The sequence below is a fragment of the Diabrotica undecimpunctata genome, chromosome 1, assembly GCF_040954645.1.
Source record: "Diabrotica undecimpunctata isolate CICGRU chromosome 1, icDiaUnde3, whole genome shotgun sequence".
NCBI classification, from domain to species: Eukaryota; Metazoa; Arthropoda; class Insecta; order Coleoptera; family Chrysomelidae; genus Diabrotica; species Diabrotica undecimpunctata.
Window position 1 is genome coordinate 171,702,543 of NC_092803.1, and position 26,086 is coordinate 171,728,628.

The 26,086-nt window shown below is 36.8% G+C and overlaps 2 protein-coding genes across 2 annotated transcripts in view; one reads left to right on the forward strand and one right to left on the reverse strand.

The window, feature by feature from the left end:
- LOC140432568 (probable G-protein coupled receptor frpr-1) overlaps positions 1 to 22,420 on the reverse strand; it is an 80,569-nt gene extending 58,149 nt beyond the window's left edge. Inside the window, exon 1 of the mRNA XM_072520561.1 lies at positions 22,200 to 22,420. Coding sequence (XP_072376662.1) covers positions 22,200 to 22,353 — 154 coding nt within the window. The 5' untranslated portion in view covers positions 22,354 to 22,420. The remainder of the gene's footprint in view (positions 1 to 22,199) is intronic.
- Positions 22,421 to 26,059: 3,639 nt separating this feature from the next.
- Positions 26,060 to 26,086, forward strand: part of LOC140432574 (uncharacterized) — an 84,126-nt gene continuing 84,099 nt past the window's right edge. Inside the window, exon 1 of the mRNA XM_072520571.1 lies at positions 26,060 to 26,081. The gene's annotated coding sequence lies outside the window, so the exon portion shown is untranslated. The remainder of the gene's footprint in view (positions 26,082 to 26,086) is intronic.

The following is a 26,086-nucleotide window of genomic DNA, read 5'->3' on the forward strand; positions in this document are numbered from 1 at the left end:
CGCCACATCCATGGCACACCGTTTCAACCGACATCATAGGACCCCTTCCAACATCCAGCAAAGGAAACAAATATATAATGACATTCCAGGACACCTTTTCAAAATGGGTCGAAGCCATACCGATCAGAACAGCAACGGCAAAATCAGTCTGTCAGAACTTAAAAGATAAAATCATTATGAGATTCGGATCGCCCAAAGAGCTAACATCAGACAACGCAAGAACATACGATAACAGGGAAGTACGAAAGTTGCTAGACAAATTCCAGATTTCTAAAAGAAACATTCCGCCATATTCACCCCAGAATAATCCAGTAGAAAGAACAAACAGAGTAATCAAAACAATGATAGCTCAGTTCTGCGATAATAACCATAAGAAATGGGACACGAGCCTTCCAGAACTATTATTCGCATATAATACAGCTAAACACGATTCAACGGGTTTCTCCCCGGCCTTCCTAAACTTTGGACACGAACTAGAAATTCCAAGTAAAGTCGTAAAAACCCCAAACGACACACAACATACCGATCAAAACATAAAATGGCATAAACTACGAGAAACATTCGAATTAGTACGTACAAACCTGGCAAAAGCTTTTACAACTCAAAGCCATTACTACAACTTACGACGAAGAGAGTGGAAACCCACAATAAACGACAAAGTCATGAAAAGGGAATACCAACTCTCAAATGCCGCCAAAAATTTTAACGCCAAATTAGCACCGAAATTTTCAGGCCCATATACTATAACAAAAGTGTGTTCTAATGTAATATTCAAATTAAAACACGACGATAAAAACCGTACAATAACAGCTCATATCAAAGACCTAAAACCCGCATTTACCGATTTCCCTACTCCTTAATCAGTCCAAGCACTTACAGTCAACACCAAGTAGTGACAGTATATTTTAATACAGTTTACAGTTACCTTCAAATACAATGTCAGACACGTTAGAAATATATTACAGTGACATAGAAATGGACGGCACAGTTACGCCGCCACCATACACCGTTCCAGAATTAATATCACCATTAGGGAACACACCAAAACCTAACACCCCGGGCAAAGGCTGCGAGCCCCTGATAAAGGCTATTTCCAAATTCAAGAACCTTTTCGATGAACCAACCATGGGCATCACAAAAATTCACGAAGATTCACCTTCAGCCCCACGAAGGAAGACGTTTTTTTTTTTAAGAGAGAGGAAGACGATTTTTTGTTTAAGAAGACGATATTTATATTTTTTTTAGGGCGGACGTTTTTTATTTCGATGTATTGTAAATTTTTTTTAGGGTAACCAAGTACCTGGCAAGGAATAAAAATAAAAAAAAATTTTGTTCCAAAATTTTTTTTCCCAGGAAGAGGGGGTGTAACGATGAGTCCAAGCCATCACCGTTAAACCAGCGTGCGCGCGAACCAACCCATGAAGTAGGAATGTATCGACAGTAGAAAGGGCAAAGCTCCGCTATATAAACGGCAACATTTCCTCATAGAGACAGAATCGACAGGTGTTGACTGAAGATTCTCTTCTTCCCTACCCCGGCTTGTGGACGTGTTGAGTTCACAAGTTGTTTCCGTCCCATACCGTCTTTACCCGAAAAGCGTGTTGAGCTTTTCACTACCCGTACTCTGAAACAGTCATGTTGAGACTGTCGAGGAGTGTCCTATTAACCCGAATCACTTAAGGGACGTGTTGAGTTCCTTTCCTTTCTTTGTACCTATCGTCCGCTGTTATTAAATCGATACAACGTTACCGTAAAATTTCAAATACACATTCGCTTGCCGATAAGACTGGTTCCATATGACAAGGTCAAACTTAATTTGAATAAATAGGCCAGGTACTGAGAAGACTAAACCAATTGTAAATATGTACATAAGATTTTTGTCAATTTAATTTAAGGAAGACAATAAAGTTTTATTTTTATTTTGAACTCTGTCTCTGACTGTCTAAAAGCTACCCGGATAGTGACTCCCACGAGAGGACGTCACAAGAGCAGCCGTCTCAAAAGTCCGAATAGCTATAATGATTGCCGATCTCCGCCGCGGAGATGGCACTTGAAGAAGAAGATTCGTAACACCCGTTAAAGTGGTATACATAGTGAGAGGGAAAAACCTTTTAAAGAAGGTAGCCATTGGGTTAGTAATCTAGCGCAAAAAGTTAGTACCCTTTTGAGTATTATTTTACAAATAGGAGCATCGACGTGCCCACAGCGGGTGCCGCAAGTGCCGTGGAACCCACACTAATTGAAGTTGCTAGAAGCAACTAATCTGTACATATTTTGAGTAATATTAAATAAACGAGATATGCAAGAGAGAGAGTGACAGAGAGAGAGGGAGAGAGAGAGAGAGAGAGAGAGAGAGAGGGAGAGAGAGAGAGAGTTATAACGTGAATAAGTCCATAGATCTTTAAATCCAAAAGAAAATAGAGAATAGAGCTGAACGAAAGCTAGAGGGAAGTAGCGTCAAAAAATTAAGATTATATGAAGAAACTAATTGATATAATTATATTTCTAGTAAAAGATCGAAAACCTCTTTGTGGTCAAATTTTTTCTTCCTTAATATTTACATTTACCTATACTATTGAAATCGGACTTTCTAGTGGAAATTTCATCAGTATGAAACTTCTGTATGAGTTTTGGATTAGGTTAACCCAATAATCCTTCATAATAATTATCATTTTTCTCACAAATATTGACAGTTTAAAATTATTTTCAGTTTAATAATGATTTTTATAATCAAAATTATTCTAGCAATGGGTTTTTGTTTGTCTATTATTGGCAAATATGTTTATGAAAAATTTTTAAGGAAATGTTGTTAATTTAAAGCTTAATGCTCACTCAAAGCAGGGTGAATATACATAGATGATGTTTTCTCAATATTAATTTACCTTTTCTGGATATTACAACCAACTGGTCTATCCATTCGGCTTGGGAATATTTTGACATATTCATTGTTCGAAACATCCAACACCAAGATTCCTGCCTCTCATTATCAATAACCCAAATAAACTCACTGTTGCAGACTTCTTTAATTGAAAAAAGAGGAATGATTATGAAACGAAATAAAGCAATGAAAAGGATTTCTTTCATTAGAACTGCCTTGCCGAGTGAGGAAAAGTGCTCAACAAGAGGTACGGAAAGGTATATATCTGGTGGCTTGTAATAGGAGATTATCGTAATGTTGTTGTTATTTAATAGGTGGATGTCAACTGCCAGGTAGTCGATAGCATGCAGCTGGTTAAGGATGTCCGGAGGAGGGATGTGAGGTGAGGTAGGTATGTTTTTCTGAATGAATAGACCATTTCCATGAGAGTCCTGGCTCCTGGGTTTATGGTAGGTTGTGTATCCTGTGAAATTAGGAGAGTCTTTTAGACGGGTATCGGTACGGGAGAGAATTTGAATATTCTGGATGAAGAGAAGTGTTTTATTACAGCTCTTTTCGTAGCGACTCCCGCGCAATGGACTGTATCTATTACACAGTCAAATGTGACGTTTAATGGTTGGAGACAAAGTTCATTTCAACCTTATTATTAGCAGTGGACACTATGGAGTGCCCAAACATTGTGTTTGCTAGATCGGATGAATATTTAGTAATTATCTCCCTTCTGTCAGGGAGAATATTCATGAGAAGTGAAGTTGTGAACTGAATCCACAATCTTACATCCGATGTTAGTGTAATCCGGCTTTCTTTCTCGAAAATTGTGTAACTTCTTAAAAAATATGACCTTCCATTTAAGGAAAACTTGGAATAGGCACCAAAAGACTATAATTAAGACTATTTCTGTAATAGACTTCTAAAGCCACTTGCCACGAGCAGACGGCAAACTTTTGTATATTTATTGCTATGCTCATTGCCTTAATTTGGCATTAGTAGCCGCTTGCGCTAATCCTATTGTTACGATAAATTCTGACCCAAAACCGTAAATATATTTATTACTAATATTTTCATTCATTCACGTATTTTTTAGGTAATGCCTACCTGACACACGATGGGTCCCCCTTTGTAATAAAAACATAACAGTTCGAACCTTCTGGAGAAAAGCCGATTTAACCATACCGGTTCTGAGAACAATTCGCCGCTCTGTCTAGAAGGCCTTTCAGCAAAACAGCGGTCTATGTTCGATGTGTTTCGAGAAACAACTGTTTTCATTCTCGAATAACAGGACTTTATATTTATAGAGGAATTTTGGTTATGGAGGGACAGTTAATAAAGAAGATTCGCGCTCGCGATATTATTGTTACGCTCGCCTACTAATAAATTATTGTATATGTAGTGATAAATAAACTTATATAAATTATCGTGCCTTTTAATAAATTAAAGTAGGAACAATATAATAAATTAGTAAAGACATTATAAATTAAAGACATAACAATTAATAAATTCACAACAAATGGTGCCAGAAGTGAGATCGAACATAAATTAGACTTATAATAATAATACAAGTGAATATTTATAAATTGTGAAAATGACGACGATTTATGAGCTGACAGTGACTAATTTAAGAAGACATCTCGAAGACAGAGAATTAGCTTCTACCGGAAAAAAGGCTGAGTTAGTCCAACGACTAAAGAACGCTTTGCTAGAAGAAGGACTAGATCCAGAGACTTATATATTTGAAGATGCTGTTATCTCGTCGATTTCGAAATTAGAGAACAAAGTTTCTGTCGATATTTCGAAGGTATCTTCTGATGTAGCCAAAGTTTCTGGTGACATCGCATCATTAGAGAACAAAGTTTCTGACGATATTTCGAAAGTTTCTTCTGATGTAGCCAAAGTTTCTGGTGATGTAGCCAAAGTTTCCGGCGACATCGCATCATTGGAGAACAAAGTATCCGGCGACATCGCTTCTTTAGAAAGCAAAGTTTCTAACGAGATTTCTTCTCTGGAAAGCAAAGTTTCTGCTAACATCTCTAAAGTCACTTCAGAGATATCTGCTCTTGACGATAGAGTGTCTTCGTTAAAAAACCAAGTTGCTGCCGATATGTTGGCCTTCGAAGAAAAGATTAAAGAGATGGAAAGGAAGATGGAGGAAACAGGGACAGCAGAGAGAGGAAACAATCCAATTACAGTGGAGACAAAAGAAGAAGAGACGAAATGTAAGTTGGAAACACGGCCGAAATTTGAAGGAAGTGGAGGTTCTGTCCATGTGAAAGTCCCAACTTTCGATGGAAAATCGTCATGGAACAACTACATGAAACAGTTCGAATCAGCCGCAAGAGCAAATGGATGGTCTGAAAAAGAAAAGGCGGTAAACCTGACTATCGCTCTTCGAGGAGATGCCTTAGATGTGCTTCAGACCATAGCCGTAGAGGAGACCGATGATTTCGAACAACTGAAGAAGAGGTTAAATATGCGATATGGCCACGAACATTTGGAGCATGTATATCAGTCACAGCTTAAAAATCGTAGACAGAAGAAAGATGAGGCTCTTCAAGAATATGAGGTAGATATTGCCAGATTAGTACGATATGCTTATCCAACAGCTCCCGAAGACATGATGGAAAAATTGGCCGTTCAAACGTTTATTGATGGTCTTCGTGATCATGAAATGCAGAGAACACTGCGATTAGCTCGTCACAAGACGCTGGTTGATGTCCTATCCGCCGCCCTCGAATACGAGTCAGCTACGCAGGCCTCTGGCGGGTACAGTAAAGTTAGGACTGTAAAAGAGGAAGGAGATGAAGATAAACTTGACCAGCTCGTTAATATGATGAAAAGCATGACATACAAGAAAACGAAGACCATCAGATGCTGGAATTGTGGCGAAATAGGACACGTACGAAGCTCCTGTAAGCACCCTAGGTACGACGCAAATCAAGAAACTCACCATCAGGAAAACTAGAACGGGTCAGCCTTAGGGGGGCAGCTTCGACCCAGAACTTTTCCAAAGACCCTCTCATACTAATAGCTTCTTTGAAATGTCGTGAAGATAGTGTATATGTAGATGGAGACATAAATGGTAAAAAGCATACGTTGTTGGTGGATACCGGAGCGACCAGAACCATTATACGCCCGACAGTTATAAACAGCCGAAAGAAACTGTTACCAACGAGGTTGCGACTTCAGACCGCTACAGGTGAAAATGCCAACATTCATGGAGAAATCCAGGTACAATTGGGAATTGGAGCAGAAAAGTTTGTCCATACTGTTATAGTTGCTGACATCGAAGAGGATGTTATATTAGGAATGGACGTAATGAATATGCATGGATTCCAATTGGATTTTAAGAATAAGGTAATCAAAGTTGGCAACGAGGAAGTATTTCTCCATCCACATAATGACAACACTGTGCAAGCAGCCATTAAAGAAGATACAGTCGTGCCTGCGAGAAGCGAAACGATCATAGTAGCGCGGCTACAGGGAATTGTGGACGAAGGGAGACCTGTTATGATGGAGCCTTGGAACCACGACGATGAGGTTGGCCGTGGAATCATAATTGGAAAGGAATTGGTGACTTCGGCTAAAGAAATTCCTGTGAGACTTATCAATGTCAACGACTACCCAGTGACCATCAAGAAAGAGACAAAGGTAGGAACTTGTGTACCTGTGACATCCATAATCCGTCAGGCGACAACATCTGATAATTCCAACGACAAATTCGACCAAATGGTTGCAGTTGCAGGACAGTCTCTAAATCAGATGGAGAAAAGGAAATTAAGGGAATTTCTTCGGCAGTATCGTGATATTTTCGTACCGAAAGGAGGAAAGACGGGAAGAACTACCGTTGTTAAGCATAAAATTGATACTGGTAATGCTAAGCCAATTCGTCAAACAGCTCGACGATTACCACAGGCGAAGAGAGAGGAAGCTGAAACGATTGTTCAGGAAATGAAGAAAGACGGGGTGATAGAACCTTCTACGAGTCCATGGGTCTCTCCGGTGGTCCTGGTTAAGAAGAAAGACGGAACGACGAGGTTCTGTGTGGATTACCGTTTGCTGAACAACGTTACCAAGAAAGATAGTTATCCTCTGCCTCGGATCGATGACACATTGGACACATTGGCTGGAAGTAAATTGTTTTCTACTTTAGATTTGAAGTCTGGATACTGGCAGGTAGAAATGGACCCAGTCGATAAAGAAAAGACAGCCTTCACCACAGGATCTGGATTGTGGCAATTCAACGTTATGCCATTTGGACTTTGTAATGCTCCTGCGACATTTGAGAGGCTTATGGAAAATGTGTTGAGAGGGTTATCTTGGAAAACATGCCTGGTTTATTTAGATGACATAATCGTCTTGGGGGAGACATTCGAAGATCATTTGAGGAATTTAGAAAACGTTTTTAATCGACTTAAAGCTGCCCAATTGATGCTAAACCCCAAGAAGTGCCAGCTATTTCAAGGTAAAGTCAATTATCTGGGTCATATAGTCAGTAAAGAAGGAGTGGCCGTGGATAAGGGAAAAATCGATTCCATTAAGGAATGGCCAAAACCAACTGACAAACATCAAGTGAGAAGTTTTCTTGGACTATGTACTTACTACCGGAGGTTTATTAAGAAGTTTGCAGATATCGCTAAGCCATTAACGCGACTTACAGAGGAAGCAAGAGAATACCGCTGGGATATAGACTGCCAAAATGCCTTTGAAACGTTGAAAATGCATTTAATAACAGCACCAATTTTAGGGTATCCACTGCCAGAAGGAGAGTTCATCTTAGATACGGACGCAAGTAATGTGGGAATTGGAGGAGTGCTGTCTCAGATTCAAGGAGGACAGGAACGAGTTCTCGGATATTTTAGTAAAGTTCTTTCAAAACCTGAACGGAATTATTGCGTCACGAGAAGAGAACTTCTGGCAGTAGTGAAATCAGTAGAGCACTTCTATCAATACCTCTATGGCAGAAAGTTTCTAATCCGAACCGACCATGCCGCCCTTAAGTGGTTGATGCAGTTTAAGAATCCAGAGGGTCAGATAGCCAGGTGGATCGAACGACTCCAAGAATACGATTTTAAGATTGAGCACCGGGCCGGAGTTAGCCACAGAAACGCTGATTCTCTTTCCAGAAGGCCATGACCAGCAGAGTGTTCCCACTGCAACAAAACGGAATCCAAGGAAGCAGCAGTGCTAAGAACGACGATTGTCAACGACGACTGGACGCCTACTAAGATAAGGGAAGAACAAGAGAGAGATCCAGTTATACAGAAAATCCGAAAATGGAAAGAGGAAAACCGTCGACCACTTTGGCAGGAAATATCAAACCTATGCTCAGTAGTTAAGACGTATTGGGCCCAGTGGGACTCATTTATCATCGAAGATGGCTTGCTCAAACGAGTCCTGGAAAATGATGACGGTTCGGAAAAGAGAAGACAGTTGGTGATCCCAAAGAGCAGAATAGCGGAAGTACTTCGTCAGTTACACGACAGTCCATCGGGAGGGCATTTTGGTGTAAGGAAAACCCTTCAGCGAATTCGGGAACGGTTTTATTGGATGAACAGTTCCGACGATGTAAAAGACTGGTGTAAGAAATGTACTATTTGTGCCACGAGTAACGGGCCTTACCGAAAAAGGAGAGCTCCTATGAGACAATATAATGTTGGAAGCCCGTTTGAAAGAATAGCTTTGGACATCGCTGGGCCATTTCCAGAAAGTGAAAACGGAGGCAAGTACATGCTGGTAGTAATGGATTACTTCACTAAGTGGGTCGAGATTTACGCACTTCCAGACCAGAAGGCCGCCACCGTTGCAGATAAGTTGATCCAAGAATATATCAGCCGATTTGGAGTGCCTTTGGAGATCCATAGTGACCAAGGCAGGAACTTCGAAAGCGATCTATTCCAAGGAATATGTGATAGACTAGGCATGAAGAAAACAAGAACTACCGCGTATCATCCGCAATCGGATGGTATGGTAGAACGAATGAATAGGACAGTTGGCAAGTATTTGACAAAGATGGTGTCCGATCATCAGCGAGACTGGGACCAATACCTTCCGTTCTTCACAATGGCCTACAGATCTGCTGTTAACGAATCAACAGGCCAGACACCAGCCAAAGTCCTATTCGGACGCGAAATGCGACTACCTTGTGATCTCGAGTTTGGATGTAAACCTGGAGAAGATGTAGCAGGTGAAGATTATGTGATCGAATTACGAAGAAGAATGGACGATGTACATGAGTTGGTCCGTTCCCACCTTCAGATCGCTAGCGACAGAATGAAGAAACGGTACGATACACAAGCCGAAAAGGGTTGCTTTAAGAAGAGCGACAAAGTATGGCTGTATAATCCCAAGAAGCGAAAAGGTTGTTCTCCCAAATTGCAGCAGTTTTGGGAAGGTCCATACCTCATTATGGAGAAGATCAACGATGTCATCTACCGAATAAGCAAGATTCCGAGGGGAAAGCCGATGATAGTACACCATAACCGGTTGGCGTCGTTCGAAGGTGACCACAACGTAGATGAAGAAGTGGAAGTAAACCAAATCCACGATGTGTCTGACCTCACGTTTGAGGAATTCATGGGTGCCTATGGAGGTACCGGTAAAGCGAGACATGGTGTTACCACTGAAGAAAAGCAAGATCTACTCGCGCTCCCCGATGACTACTCGCTGGCCCTTACCATCCCGGCCAGTATCAAAGACGCACCAGGGTTGGCATCCGTCTTTCGAAGGAAGTTTGGTCGAGTTGCAGAACTTCAATGCCAAGTGCCAGCTCCCGGTAAAACCTTGAAACTCCAAGATGCATCACGTTACCTTTTCTACCTGGTAACAAAAGACACTGCCCGTGACCAACCTACCTACCGAGATGTATGGGAAGCCTTACTTCAATTGAGAGAGCACGTACTGGAGTCCGACGTGCAAAAGTTAGCCATGCCAAAGTTGGAGTGCCGCCAATTAGATTGGAGAGTTATCCGAAATATGGTGGAAGAGATCTTTAAAGACACCGAAGTCCGGGTGCTAGTCTGTTGCAATCCGCATAGTTACTGGTGCGGAGAGAAAACCGTCCCTTGTCATTTTTATACAACTGGAAGTTGTAAAAGAGGGTCCAGTTGCCGATACCAGCATACCGTTCCGGTTCCAGTCCCGACACGGTTCCAGGAGGAACAATCTTTTAAGAGGGGGGCAATGTTACGATAAATTCTGACCCAAAACCGTAAATATATTTATTACTAATATTTTCATTCATTCACGTATTTTTTAGGTAATGCCTACCTGACACACGATGGGTCCCCCTTTGTAATAAAAACATAACAGTTCGAACCTTCTGGAGACAAGCCGATTTAACCATACCGGTTCTGAGAACAATTCGCCGCTCTGTCTAGAAGGCCTTTCAGCAAAACAGCGGTCTATGTTCGATGTGTTTCGAGAAACAACTGTTTTCATTCTCGAATAACAGGACTTTATATTTATAGAGGAATTTTGGTTATGGAGGGACAGTTAATAAAGAAGATTCGCGCTCGCGATATTATTGTTACGCTCGCCTACTAATAAATTATTGTATATGTAGTGATAAATAAACTTATATAAATTATCGTGCCTTTTAATAAATTAAAGTAGGAACAATATAATAAATTAGTAAAGACATTATAAATTAAAGACATAACAATTAATAAATTCACAACACTATTGAAAATACGAAGATTTTCGATTTTTTTGGTGTAACATAATTAGTTTATTTTTATATTAAAGACAGATCAAAAAGGCACGCTATTTTTGAAGATTATGAAGGTTACAAATAATAAGTTAAAAACTTTGAAATCTTTATCTTAAACACATTGGGCTTGTCGGGCTGAGGCCGTTGCTATGGTCAAAGATTGGCTTAAAGCAATAATTATAGAAGACATTGAACAGACATGACCAGAGACCTAGAGAGTGACCATAAATCCCTCCAAAACTCAACTAATTCTTTTCAAAGTAGCTCTGTTAGGAGAGGACTTTATTCTGAGAAACTCGGTTTCCTACTTGGGAGTTTATTTTAGTAGGACTCTCAACTGGAAAACCGACATTCAAAATACCCTTGATAGGGTGAGAAGGAGGTTTAAACTCCTGGCAGTGATACCCGGCAAATTGGGCAGAACGGCATCTGAAACACTATTGCACACCTATAAGACATTTATTAGACCCATCATCGAATACAAGGCTTGCATCTACGCCTCTCTCAAACCATATGAAATCAACGCCATCATAGCTACCGAAAGAAAAATCCTTAGATCCTGCATGAGGGTGAGCAGTCACTACCCATCAGCACATATATATATACATATTGGCAAACATAACACCAATAAAGGACAGAATCCTATCCCTCAGTAGGAGGTATGTCCTTCGCACCATCGCAGGCTCGAACAACCAACCCCAACAAGTACTAAAGACTCCTTGTAATCGCCGAGGGCAAATACTCACCAGGTTTCCACAAAGAAAAGTTCCATTCGCTCCAGCTAAACTTCTACAAAACACTGGACATGAGCTTCCTGATGAGTATTTTGAAATCTTAGAAACAACCCCCATCAAATATTGCATCTAACAACTGCACGCCAAAAACGATGATCAAGAAGTATCTGAAGTACCTGAAGTACCCTGAAGTACCTTCTTCGACATGCTTGGCAAAGTTCACCCAAATTCCTCTTGCGCGCTCCTTACACATCGCCCACACAAACACGCCATCTTCTGAACCCCAGCTCCTTAGTAGCCCACTACTTCTCCACATAAAACGTCATTCATCACGTTTCATCACACCACCACTACTCCCGAAAAAAAAAGGAGTACCCCTTCCTTGAAGAAGCGTAAAGCTTAAACAAGGTTAAAACTCTGGTTCCAAATTGTTGAATAGATATTTGTTAAGCTATAAAAGAAGTTTCAAACTTAACGCGTGCTTTGGAAGAATTAAGGATTGGACCATCTATACTTAATAATATTTATTTCAAAGTAAAAGACACTTGTCATAAGCTTCAAATTGACCTTCCTACTCCAAAAAAAGTAAAGATTCTACTAGATTACATAATAATAGAAGTAAAAAGGTAAATAAGAAGTAAAGCTCTTGGTACTTTATTCGTTTTAAGATCGAATAATACAGTCATTAAACGATAAATTTGATCAAGAATAAAAGAAAATTATGTATTTACTAGGCAAAATCATGTAAAGTAAGAACTTTAAAAACAATTTTACACCTTCAAAAGCTCTCGACTGGCTTGATTGGATGTTTCAGCATACTAGAAATTAGATGTTTCCAGTGTTTAACCAACTAATGTTAAAATTTGCCACAATAATAAAACCGATACTTCGATCGACAATGCTAAAAGACTGTTGGTATTATCTAATAATGCCTTTTGTTGAACAAAAATTTGCTTTAAATATAGACAAAGATGGTGTAGTTGACGAATTTAAAAAAATCGTACAGTTACAGAAACAAACAATATTGAAATGTATTGTTATAATAAATTTTTAATGTCAACCTGAATTTTTAAGGTATTTTTTATATATGTGACTATGGCTACCCATATTTTTCTTATGATCACGCAATAATTTAATATAAAAACAAACGTAACTTATTTCAAAAATTTACTGTTCTAACAAATTGTAAAAAATTGAAAAATATGAAAATACCATTCCTGAAAATTTAACATTGGAACCCACACTAAAAAAACCTGGCCAAGCCTATGAATAGGAATCGTATGTTCTGAAATTTTATCAAATATGACTGTTATTGCTTGTCAAATTTAAGGTGATACTTTGCAGATTTGAAATTAGGCTCCACCCACGATGCGCACTCGACCACAACACAATTCGTCCTTATTATTTCTTGGCCCTTCGAAGTGCAAGGTACTTGTATAGTCTGCGACAAACTTTTTTTTATTTTACTTATGTTTAAAGTTACTGTGTTGAAGAAATATTGTATTACAATAGATTTGACTTTTTAAATAATTATTGTTAAGTATTTTAAACTATAAACATGGATTTTTATTCAAAATTAGAAGACAAAGTCTTGTCTAAACAAACGAGGGAGGTAATAGCAAATGTAATTATTTTTATGCAGAGAGAAGCGATGCAAAATCCGCATGTTAAAGATTTTAAAAAAGTTCAAGAGCGTGCTTCCTTAGCAATGGGGGTAAGTATAGCCACTATAAAACGGATCTCTCGTGAAATGAAAAATATAGAAGAAGGTGCTTCTACATCATTTTCGACGCCTAACAAAAGAATGAGATCTGCCCCAAAATCCAACTTAGCGATTTTGACAAAGGTTTACTTCGGCGTATAATAATAAATTATTATGTCATCGAAAAACGAGTTCCTACATTGCGACATATAACAAAAAAAATTAATGAAGACAATATTTATACAGCGTCGCATGAAACTTTGAGAAAAGTGATGAGAGATATGGGATTTCGATGGAAGAAAGCGACGAATAACAGGAAAATCCTAATGGAAAAACCCGATATAAAAGTGCTCCGGAGGAAGTTTCTCAGAAATATTAAACAATATAGGGAAGAAAATCGGCCCATAATTTACATGGATGAAACTTATATGTATTCCTCTCATACCCATGACAGATACTGGGGAGACAATACCACCGAAGATTTGCACAAGCCAGTGTCCAAAGAGCAAAGGCTGATTATTGTTCACGCCGGCGGCCAAATGGGGTTCATAAAAAACGCATGTTTGACATTTAAATCTGGTACGAAGTCTGGAGATTATCATAGCGAAATGAACTATAATAATTATAAAAAATGGATTCATGGAAAACTTATTCCTAATATACCAGCCCGTAGTGTATTGGTTATTGACAATGCATCATACCACAATGTCCAAGTGCAAAAATGTCCCACTATGGAGTGTAGAAAAGACGAAATGAAGGAATGGTTAAGACAAAAGAACATTTCCTTTTCTAATCCATAATCTAATAAAAATTCACAAACCCAAAAATAAAACTTATGAAATAGATCAAATTATGAACAATGCAGGTCACTCTGTCTTATGACTACCTCCCTACCACCCGGACTTAAATCCAATTGAGTTAATGTGGGCTGCTCTAAAACAATATGTGGCAAATAAAAATGTAGATTTTAAATTTAAAAATGTTGAAACACATTGTGATAAGTTTTTCTGCAAATTGTAGACGATTTAATAATACATTTGCAGGAAGATAGTGGCACTGATAGTGTGGATTCTCTAGAAAATAGTAGTTCGGAGACAGAAGACGAACTTTAATTTTAATAGTGTCTTTTGTGGTGAGTTATATATTAAATTATCTCGTGTCTTGTGTAGTCAAGTAATTTGTATCTAAAAGTGGTATTAGACATCAGACTAATCAGTGAGTTTGAGCGCCAGCGGCACCGAAACACCTTTCTGAAGGACACGTAAACTGAGCATTGAGGTCACGTACCGACAGACGTGGGCACATTAACCGGCCTTTTGGGCACCCAGTCGCCGAGGAGAACAAAATTCATTTTGCCAATTCGACGACTGAGTGACCGAACACACACAGTTTGGACAGCGAGACATCGACCCAGGTCGATGGCCCACTGTCTGGACAACACATTTAGGGGACATGAGTTCCAAGTAGTCATTCAGTTTTTAGTCATCCAAAGGAAGAAAAGCTCTTCTAGCTACGGAAGATGTTCTATTAAACAGGGTCTCCAAAGTAAAAAATGAATACAGTCTCCTCTTTCGTTATGTGCTGCGAGGGGGAGGGGTGGAAGGATAGCTTGTGGGTCAGATAGGAACCACTCAAAGGGAGTGTGACTGGTTTGATCTTCAGATATGTGGGTCCCACTATTCCATTGGAACACACATATCTCTGTAGGAGCTGGGTTGTACGCTTGTGTGTGTGTGTGTGTGTGTGTGTGTGTGTGTGTGTTTTCGGGAATTTTCGGATATTCGGGAAAGTTAATAAAGTTATACAGTTTAGTACCTAAATACCTAATGTTGACAGCCATCCCAACGGGGCTGGTATTATTCTATTGTAAAGAAATAAACAACAGATTAAAATATTTATGACTTACTTAAATGCTAAAATGCCAAAGATCCGAAGAATAAAAGTATATGACTATAATATAAAATATTACGACAACTCTAGTATAAAAATTAAGTAATAAATGTTTCGTCGGTATGTTCCAGGTATAATCTTTCATCTCTGCCAATATTCCTCTTATAAAATTACAGAACGAGACATTTATAGAAGTGTTCGAAAAAACTGCCGCTTCAACATGACTGAATGGTCAATATTAATGAGTCACATAAAATATAATTATTAGAAGAATTTTTTTACCAAGTAACAAAAACAAAATATTTTGTATTTTGAGAAAAATTTCGGAAGGAAAAATTGAAACGTCAAAATAACATACAATATAGACATATCATAGAAGTTCCATTAATAAATAAGGTCACTCTCTGTAAACTTGTAGTATGGAGTGTACCAACGAGGCGAAGAGACCGAGCGCATTATGTATCTCTTTTCCTCCGAATGCGTTCTCACTTAATTTTCTATGCAAGTGGACAAATTTTTTAAGTATCACCTTAAGCTTAAATTTGACAAGTTGTACCAAGTAGATTTTTCTTTTTGTCGTATGACAGAGAGGGACAATTTTGCAATTGATGAAAATCAACATGAAGTTTATATACGTCTATTACTATATTAATGCTTAATTTTTTATGTCTCATTAATAAACACAATAAATTACTTCGTTGTTATCTGAGCAATGATCGATCAGTGGAACACTGGTTTATAAAGATTGTAAACATGAAATTGGTATTACCAGTCATTATCTTTATCAATAGCCCATATGCTATTACATTCGGAATTAGTTTATTACATGATATAGTATTTTAATAAATTTTATTATTACAATCATTGAAACCATTAAAAGTAAGCAGATGGTCTTTTAGAGGATCTCCGTCTTGCATCTAAACTAAACACTTATACAATCTCAAAAAGCTTGTTTTTAAATTCAACATTTTAAATATTCGTTAGTTTTTGTTTTTCATTGAAAAACATTATATGAATAAGATGATGACATTTATTTATAATTAATTAACTGGCATTTGATACGATATTTAGAGTAATTATCTTACGACAGAATATATTTAAAACATTATCAAAATTAGCCCATTAGAAGCTGACAAAATTTCAACTCTAAAATTCAATTTTCTAGCTTTTTTATGGTACTATCTTCTATGGAAGGTTGGCAACAATCTTAGTGAAGTAATATCTATCTTGTGCTTCTTGAAACACTCAATGTAAGTCCAAACTAGTCCAATTTCTTATATTTTTCAACCAGGAATGTTCTTCTTCTTCAAGTGACCTGTCCGTTGCGAACGTTGGCTATCAACATGGCAATTCTGATCTTGTTTGCGGCGCTTCTGAATAGTTCGACCGATGTGAGCCCGAACCACTTCCGCAGATTTTGGAGCCACGAGTGTCTTCTCCTACCTGGCCCTCGCTTACTGTCTACTTTTCCCTGGACAATCAATTGCAGTAGACGGTACTTATCGTGTCTCAATATGTGGCCTAGATATTCAAGCTTTCTTTGTTTGATTGTGCTCACGATTTCTTTCTCCTTTCCGATTCATTGGAGTACCTCTATGTTGGAGTACCTCTATGTCCAGGAATGTTACGTTTTCCAAATTCTCTCTGGATTTTTGTTTTCCCTTTGATTATTAATTTTAAAACCTTTGCTATTCTGATTCTAATCACATCAATGTGAACAGTTTTACTGTTTAAATGTTAAAAATCGACTCTTTTTTTATGAAGCTTTTTGTTACAGCTTTTTGTAACATATGAAGAAGTACACTGCAAAAAAAGGGAATGTCAGTTTTTTTCATTTTTCGAGTTAAGGTTGGTAACAGTTACTCTGAATATAGCAGATTAATGTCAACTATTGTTCAAGGCTGAAACGGTGACAGTCACTGATTAAAAAGCATTTAAATATATGTGGTACCAAGCAAAAACGGGGATAGTCAGAACGAACCAAGCAAAAAGGGGGAATGTCATGTTATTGAATACCATTTGCTGTTAGCGGTTGAAGTAGTAAGAAAGGTTGGAATAATCTTCTTCTTCTTAGAGTGCCATATCCCTACGGAACGTCGGCGACTACAATGCTTATAATATTTTTATACTGATCTCGGTCTTGCGCTACGTGTAGCAATTGGTCCGCTGTCAAACCTGTCCACTGCCGCAAATTCCTCAACCAAGAGAGTTTCTTCCGTCCTATCCATTTCTTTCCTTCGATTTTACCGTTGAGAATAATATAATTAGAATTAGATTAGTTAGAATAATATTTTAATCTATTTATGTGTTTATTTTGTTTGTGGCCTAATGTTACTTTTAATGTCGTTTAATAAGGTCCATTCGCTCAACTCGGGCATATTTTGACAGATTCATAGCTGGAAACCTACAATACAATAGTTCCTAGCTCACAGTATTAACCGCTTAAATAAACTTTTATTACAGACTTCTTTCATTGAAAAAAGAAGAATTATTACAAATAGTGGAAGTGTATACTAAACCCATAAAATTTTGGGTAGTATATATTTAAAAGATATATTTTAGTTGTTATAATTTAACATAACTATTTATTATATGGTGCAAATAAATACATATTGATTATCGGTAATTCGTAAAGTTCTATTTTATATACTATGTATTTTTTTACTATTAGTATTGGCTATACGTACGTGTGCTTGGTTGTATAGTAATTTTCAGCCACTTCTAGTCTGTCAAAAAGTAACTAACTTCGCAAAAAAATAATTACTATATTCACTAGACAGTTCGGACCATAAATAAAATTACACCTAGATTGGTAACAGGGATAGCCAAGCAGTGTTACCAGACCTAGGGAATTTTCACTATACCTAGCGAATTTTGAGCCAGCTTAGGGAAAAAGGGATTTTTATTCAATTCTATGAAAAATCTAGTGAATTGTTAATATTTGTAAGACTATTTTAAAAAATCTGTTGGATTTAATAAACTTTCCAAAAATGTACATATATCATCTGCTTGGAAATCGTATTATTCAGGGAATCACTGAATTCTGTTCATGTGGTTCCCTGTCGGAGATTCGAGTGGAGGAATTTCACGAACGGCGAATTACGACGTGGATCCCCCTGGGCTAAAATATCTTAATACAATATAGCCCAAATAAACAGTAATGAACTTGTAATTATTTTATTATTTTAGAAAATACATATTATTGACACTTTATTACATGTTCTAAATGAGCTCCTCCTCTCTCAAGACAGACTTCATACCGATATTCCAGATTTCTCGTAATGTTCTGGAATAAAGGTTGTCTCAAGTCCGCGAAGAAGGCTCTAACGGCATCCTTTAACTCATTGATGGTTTGTGGTGCCCGTTTAAAAACGGCAGTTTTAGCCATGCCCTAAATGTATGCGTCTGGAGATGATAAGTCTGGAGAATGTGAAGGATATAAATCGTGAAATGAATTTATTTGCAAAATCTCCCTAAAGAAATTGACGAACTGCGATAGCAGTATGGTAAGTTGCCCTATCCTGCTGAAAAAATTGGTCTAGAAATGCTAAATTACATGCACGACAAAATTGACGTATATCAGGGATAAAGCGTGTTAAAATTTGTATGTATCTCTGTTGATTAAGTGTAACTTGCCTACAATTTTCTTCGATAAAGTATGGACCAATGATTCCGTGTCCCAAAAATTTCCCACCAGACACTCACTTTTGCGCTATGTAAAGGAACTTCTTGAACTTCATCTGGTCTGGTAAAGCCCAGAAATCAATTTGTGTGACGATTTACATGGCCTGACAAATGAAAATGTGCTTCGTCTGAAAACCATACATTTTTTAAAAATTCAGGATTTTCATACTGCAATGCAAGAATTCTGGCGCAATATTCCACTCTACTGTGGTAATCCCTGGGATGTAATTGTTGATGTACCTGAATCACATAAAAAAATGCACCCAGCTTCTTCATGATTCTTTGCAAAGTTCGTTTTAAGCCAAGATGCAACTCTGTTCTTGTCTGGCTGGCTTTCGGATTTTGCAAGTTTCGCTCAAAAACACGTTCATGGTTATCGTTGTTATTAACTGTCCTGGGACGCCCTGAGTTTCCTTTTCGTTGACACAATACATTACCTGTATTTCTAAACTTTTCAACAAATTTCAAAATTACAGCATTACTTGGAGAACGTTTATTAAACCGTTGTGTGAATTGATCACACACGTATTGCAGACTTGTACTATTACGACGGCCGATTCCGCATGAGCGAAAATAATGCTCCACAAGAAACACTTTCTCTTCTGTACTTGAATCCAATTGTATTCTGGGATAAGTTCTTGCACGTTGTTAATTTCTGCAAAAACCAATATACCTTCAAAAAAAAACATATACAAAAATAACATAAAACCTTGGATTAATGGGGAATTAATATATCTGATCAAGTATAAAAGAATGTTGTGGAACAAATATAGACGTACAAATCGCATAGAGGATTTACTAATTCATCTAGACTTTGCCAAAGATTTAAAGAAATCTCTACATGAAGCTCGTGTTGCCTACGAAGCGAGTATAACCATTAGTAATAACTGTAAAAAATTGTACAAGTATATTAGATCTTCGTTGACAACAAAAGTTTCTATACCTTTACAGGAAAATGATAATGGGGATATATCCCAAAGTAACTATGAGAATGCCGAAGTCCTCGCCAGTACTTTCTCTGAGGTTTTCTCTATCAAACCCACTAATCATCAGTTGCCTAATATTACTTCGTCACGAGTTTCTTCTTCCCTTGAAAATATAATCATTACTCCTGACAAAGTTAAACATCATCTTCAAAGCCTAAAAAATAATTCGTCTCCTGGTCTTGACTTAATATCTTCTTTATTTTTAAAGAAATGTTCTGATGCTTTAGCTTACCCACTATATGTGATTATGTTCTTATCATTCACCACACATATTTTGTCTCCTATATGGAAAACCGCATCTGTAACACAGATTTTTAAAAAAGGGAACAAATTGAATCCTAATAACTATCGTCCTATCAGCTTAACACCTATAATATCTAAGATAATGGAATCTATTATTGCCGAGATAATTTCTAATTTTCTGCAAAATGAACTGGTTATACCAGAATAGCAGCATGGTTTTGTCAAAGGACGTTCTACAATGACAAATCTTCTCTGGTGTGTCAATGAATGGTCAAGAGCATTAGACAAAAAAGCCCCGGTAGACATTCTTTACCTCGATTTTTCTAAAGCTTTTGATCGAGTTCCAAAGCGAAGACTATTTCATAAATTGGAACACCTTGGTATCCGTGGTCAATTACTGAGATGGATCGACGCGTATTTAATAGATAGAAAGTTTTGTGTTAGAGTTGGGGACTCTTTCTCAGTTGAGAGAACGGTTTTAAGTGGGGTACCGCAAGGATCAGTTTTGGGCCCACTTTTGTTCATAGCATACTCAAGTGATCCACAATTTCACATTAAATGCAGCAAAGCTTTCTATGCAGATAACACGAAGCTATTTTCCGATCCCTTCGTAAATTTCCAGTTACTACAAAGTGACCTTCATTGCATATCGGAATGGTGCTCTACTTGGGTGCTACCTCTTAATGTGGACAAACGTGTAGTTCTTCACATAGGTAAAAATAATCCGTGTCTTCCTTACTCTAATAATGGGCGCGTATTAAAAACAGTGAAATCACATAACATAATGATCTAGGTGTTATAATTAATAATAATCTAAGTTGGTCGGAACATATTTTGAATATTTCTAAAAAGCTAAAAGTAAATTATATCTACTAAATAAAACGTTTGCGAAAGTGTCATTTATGAGCTCAGTTCATCTGTATAAACTGTACATTCGTCCAGTTCTGGAATATTGCGGAACTGTTTGGTGTCCGGTGTTAGTGCGCGATCGTAATATTCTCGAAAACGTACAGCGGCAGTGTCCTAGGATATCTTTTGGTCGCTCAAGATCTACGTATACAGAAAGACTGAATATGGCCAATCTCACTACATTTGAACAACGTCGACTTCGACGCGATTTAATTATTACGTATAGTAAAATACAGCTTTGGAAATGTGGGGGATATGTTTATACTAGACAATGACAATCGTCTTCGTGGCCACAAACTTAAGTTTAAAAAGGAAACTTTTTAAACAACAACTAGACAATTTTTTCTCTGTAATCGAGTGTTCTCGATATGGAATAGCCTTCCGGCTGAGATCATAGACGCTCCATCTATCAATATTTTCAAAAATAAACTGGATGGTCATTTGCTCCATAGTTGAACATTAAATTTGTACTAAACACTTGCTATTACCTATGTTTTTGTATATCTATTTAGTTAGCTAGTGCTTAATATGTAACTATTGTAATGTAACCATTTAATTGCACACTATGTAACATTGTATTCACATGGGCATATGGGTTTTGTGACCCCTGCTCAAATTTATTGTAAAATAAATAAATAAAATAAATCAATATTCGAGCTTAAGATACTCCGCAAAATATTTGTAGCAAAAAAGATCAAGGACAGTGGCACAAAAGATTTAATTTCGAATTATACCAACTCTTTAATGAACCAGACGTCGTAACGTTCATTAAAACACAGCAAGTTAGATGAGCCGGACACATAAAACGAATGCCTGACAACATGATTGCTAACAAGCTAACGACAGGAATACCTATAGAAAGAAGAAGCAGAGGCCGACTGCGAATTAGGTGGTAAGATGGAGTTACAACTTAGGAATACTAGAGATCAGAAGATGGCAACACGTTGCCAGAAACCGAACAGAATGGCGACTAATCTTAGAGCAGACCAGGATTCACAGAGGATTTTCAAGCCAAAGATGATGATGATGGCGTATTAAACGTACCTACTTGATATAGCAAAGTGGTAATTTAAACTGATTATTATTTTTTATTTATTTTTAAGACAAATTGTAAAATAAAATAAAAATACTTAAACTCGGAGTCTGCAATATTTCTTCAATATCTAATTGTATCTTGCTACAATGAAGATTAATTAATCAGAGTCTTGTATTATTGTTGTGAAAAACAACAACTTGGCACTACTCCTAAAAAAATACATAAATATGGTTTGTTTTCTTCATGAGAATTTTCTCAATATAAATTATTATTTCCTGGCACATTTCGCTTAGTATCATTCCCAAATACTTTTGTTTAGCAACAGCAAATTAATTGCGGAAAATTAAGGTTGAACCTATGATGAATAAAGGTAATTGCTTTGCTATTATTTAATATTATTATAAGTTTTAAACTTAATAAGGGAAAACTTACTTCTCAGAGACGGAAGGTCGTCATCATTAAAATCATCCAAACGGTCGCTGTTATTTGTTTTACAACGCATCTCTTCACTACATGTGGGATAATTTGGGGGTGGGTTTATCGTCTGATAGAGATACCTTTCGAATAACAAAAAAGAACTTCCCATTTTAAGTCCATACACTTAGTTAATAAATAGGTATTTTAGTTGTATAAGTTACAGCGTTACATGTCGTTGACACTGCCCAAAATGTTACTAAATGAAAAAGTCATAGTTAAAATGTACGGGTTATACACATATCAAAAAATCAATCCGTTAAGTGTTTGTTTGGATGTAATAACGATTAAGATTAACTTGTTTGCTGTAGTGGAATAATTACTTTTCCATGTTTTCATGAAATGAGAAATGCACTGGGTCGAATGAATTTACGTCATACATCAAACACTTAACGAAATCCAGTTAATGATGGTACAGGATACTACAACTATGTTATGTGTCTGATAACAAATATAAACATTATTGAAAAGGATTATTTAATATGAATTATAGGCAATAAAAATATACGCAAATTTTTTCCCTAGATAGACGAGGCAACGAAGCAGTAAACCTACTAATTTTCCACAGTAAAATGAATCGCTATAAAATTGCAAGCTTGGAAGCGAAGAAGTATCTCTTTGTGGAGAAGTAGTTCTTGCTTTATGAATAGCATCAACGATTTCATTTTCCACTAAAGGTCGATCAGTTGTACACAATGGTTTAAATTTATAATCTGGGAATATGGATATATGGGGGTATGGGGGTATATGAAAAGGACAGATGCATGCTGTTGTAACGAAAATATTTTGCCTACCTCAGGGTAAGAACATATGGGTAGAAAATTGGGGACAGAAACTATGGGGGTGAAGATAGGGCAAGCAAACTAAACCCTACTTATGCGAACGGCACTCAGGGATTAGCTGTAGAGCTGGGGTCGTGGATAAGTTTAAATAAATGGATCAGATTGGGGTAACTACACAATGAAATAAAGGGTCATGAATCACTTGGGACAAACAAAACAAAAGGAAACAGGAAACACCTCTAGTAATTTATAAAGAGCGCCACTTCGAGGTGCCTAATTATAACTATTACAACATTGTAACTAGGGAAATAATTATCAAACATAAAGAAACATATCTTTTTCAAACGGAAACCCAAAAACAGGTTAGTTAAAAAAAACAAATGTTAAGAAACAAAATTTAACATTTATTGTGTCTTACCACAAACAGTTATCAAAAATACAAATGGCACAAAAAATATACTATATGGATAGTTGCAAAATACAGAATAAAAAAAAACTTACATGTCTATCTGTTTACAAAGAAGATTGCTACAAAAATTTCCGAAATGGTTCCTAGGTTATTTATTAATATGGCCAAATTAGATTATTAAAAATTAAGGATGTCCTTGTTTATGAAAATATCTTAAAATTTAACCTTATACAAATTCTTTTATTTTAATGAAAGCAATTATCAATTATCAAAAAATAATGTCTATTTAATTTGAAAAAATTAATATGTTAATGGTTACCTTGATTCACAAACTTTGCCACTTAACTTTGAGAAACTTGCTACTATCTTTGGGATTGGAGCTGCAAGGACAAAACTCTCAACTGGAACAAAAAGGAAACCATTTCCATATTCAGGAACGAAGATCTGACGTAGATGGGTTGGATCAAGCAGGCAAACGACAACCAAACTGGTGGGACATCCTATATACTTCCGGTGTACTGCACAAATCTTACGATGATTACTCTGTTCTAAACTGCCATTAATTCAAAGAGTATTATCACCTTAACCGGTCTTAAGACATAACACAAAAAAATTGAATCGACTCCCGATTCAAAATCGCCCAAACATCTTTCTATCTTGAAATCTCTTGCTTGACTCCTCTGCGTTAGATTTTACAAATTCAACCAAAATAAATTCCCCTCGCATCTCACAGCTAGTTTGTGTCTACGAACCTAAACAAACAAAATACCCTCGACACTCGTTTGTAACAACCTTGAAATATTCCCAGCTTTATTACGTTTTAGAAAAATTGAATACCTGACTTGCAATATTTTTTTTAAGAACCTCTTTTTTCAACCGGAATATTAGGGGACTCGAATGTAAACAAATCGTTTTCAACGACAAAAACAACTCAAATTCGTAGAAATAGCACGTATTATATTGATTATTTTAAACGTCCTCGATTCCTAGTTTTAACCGGAATAATTTTTTACCTGACAATGTAACAGAGACAAACACATCTATATTTTGAAACAACTGAATACAAAACTTAAAACAGAATTTATACTGTTATATAGATATTAAATATAAAACGCTACACTGTCACAAATCTACTAAGTCCGTTTCTAAAAAGCTAGAAATATTGTACAGAGTTACCACTTTTCTAGGGTTTGTTTTAAGCCATAAAATAACTTTTCCATTAAAATACATCATTAGGGCCCTATCTTCAACTGGTCACTGTATGTTGTTGAAAATGATTTAAAAACAGAATGAAGGTGTCAGATTTTATGTATCCGGATTAGTTGTAAAGAGAAAGTGTTCCATATGGGACCCCTTGATTCATTCCTTCGTTTGCGAGGAAATATTATTACTGGAGGAATGAGTTGACCCACAGTATTTACACAGAGAACACTGGTGACATTGTATCTCCTTTCAGCGCTTGTTGAAACCAACCTTTTTCTGCCCTTTATGTGCTAAAATTTTTGGCAACTTGCTAGAGACCGTCTGGATAGCAGACTCATCCATATTCTCGTAGGATTCATGTATTTTTATTTTATATTTCATCTAAAAGGAAAAAACTTAAAGCCTCTCGCTCTGGTGGATGAGATAGCCTCAGAAGTTCCAAAAGAAATCTCTGAATGTCTCTTTAGAAAATCATTAAACCAAGCCGTTCCAGCTGACTTTTTGTTTTCAGATAATCTGTGTTTATTACCGTTTCTCTCCGCAAGCTCATAGGCTATTTCAAAAATGTTTTTAGTCAGTCTTTCATCTCTAAAACATATTCCTTTAAGTAAGTCTCCAATTCTTTTGGCAATTTTGTAGTGAATCAACCAAGACTTTTCGAATAATCTGTTGCCTAAAAGAAAGTACCGATAATGTTCTGACATCTCCCTTACGAATAAAGTAGTCTACTCGGCCCTTTTTTTAAGTAGGTACTTAGTGTAACAACCATTATTTCTGTAAAGATGGTATACCTACATTGATGATTATTAAAAATATTCCTGTATAACTCAAAACTTTATTTGTAAGGCTAAGCAAGGATAAATTTGTCCTCGGAGTCATTTTGCCTCAACATGGAGGGACGATTTTACCTTAAAATCTGATTAAATATAAAAACTCATCTACATGAGTAACTTCTGATCATTATAGAGAGTGCAACATATATCAAATAAACAGAAAAAATGCATTTTTAAACTACATAAAAAAAATCTACCTACTTTAATTTAAAAAAACACTACTTTCGTAGGCACGAAATTAGGAATATTACATGTGTTTTTATAGGCTATTTTAAAACTAGCCATACTAGCCATGAAAATTATGAGAAAGAGAACTATGTTAGCATTTAACCCAAGGGGACCATTTTACCCGACTTTCCCCTAATCAATAGCTAATTCATTTATACGTAAAAACCTGGAAAATAATCATTAAGTAGGTAGGTATACCTACGCTTTTAAAAGGATCATGTTTGAAATTTTTAAGTGGCAGAGCAAATGGCGATTTGCTCTGCCGCTATTTTTATGTTTAACGAAATAGGTAGATACATAAAATATTTTTTTTTTTATTGTAGGTATTTTATATTGTTTTTCGCCAGCACTTTTGCGGTTACTTTGATTCCCAAGATAAGTATATGTAAG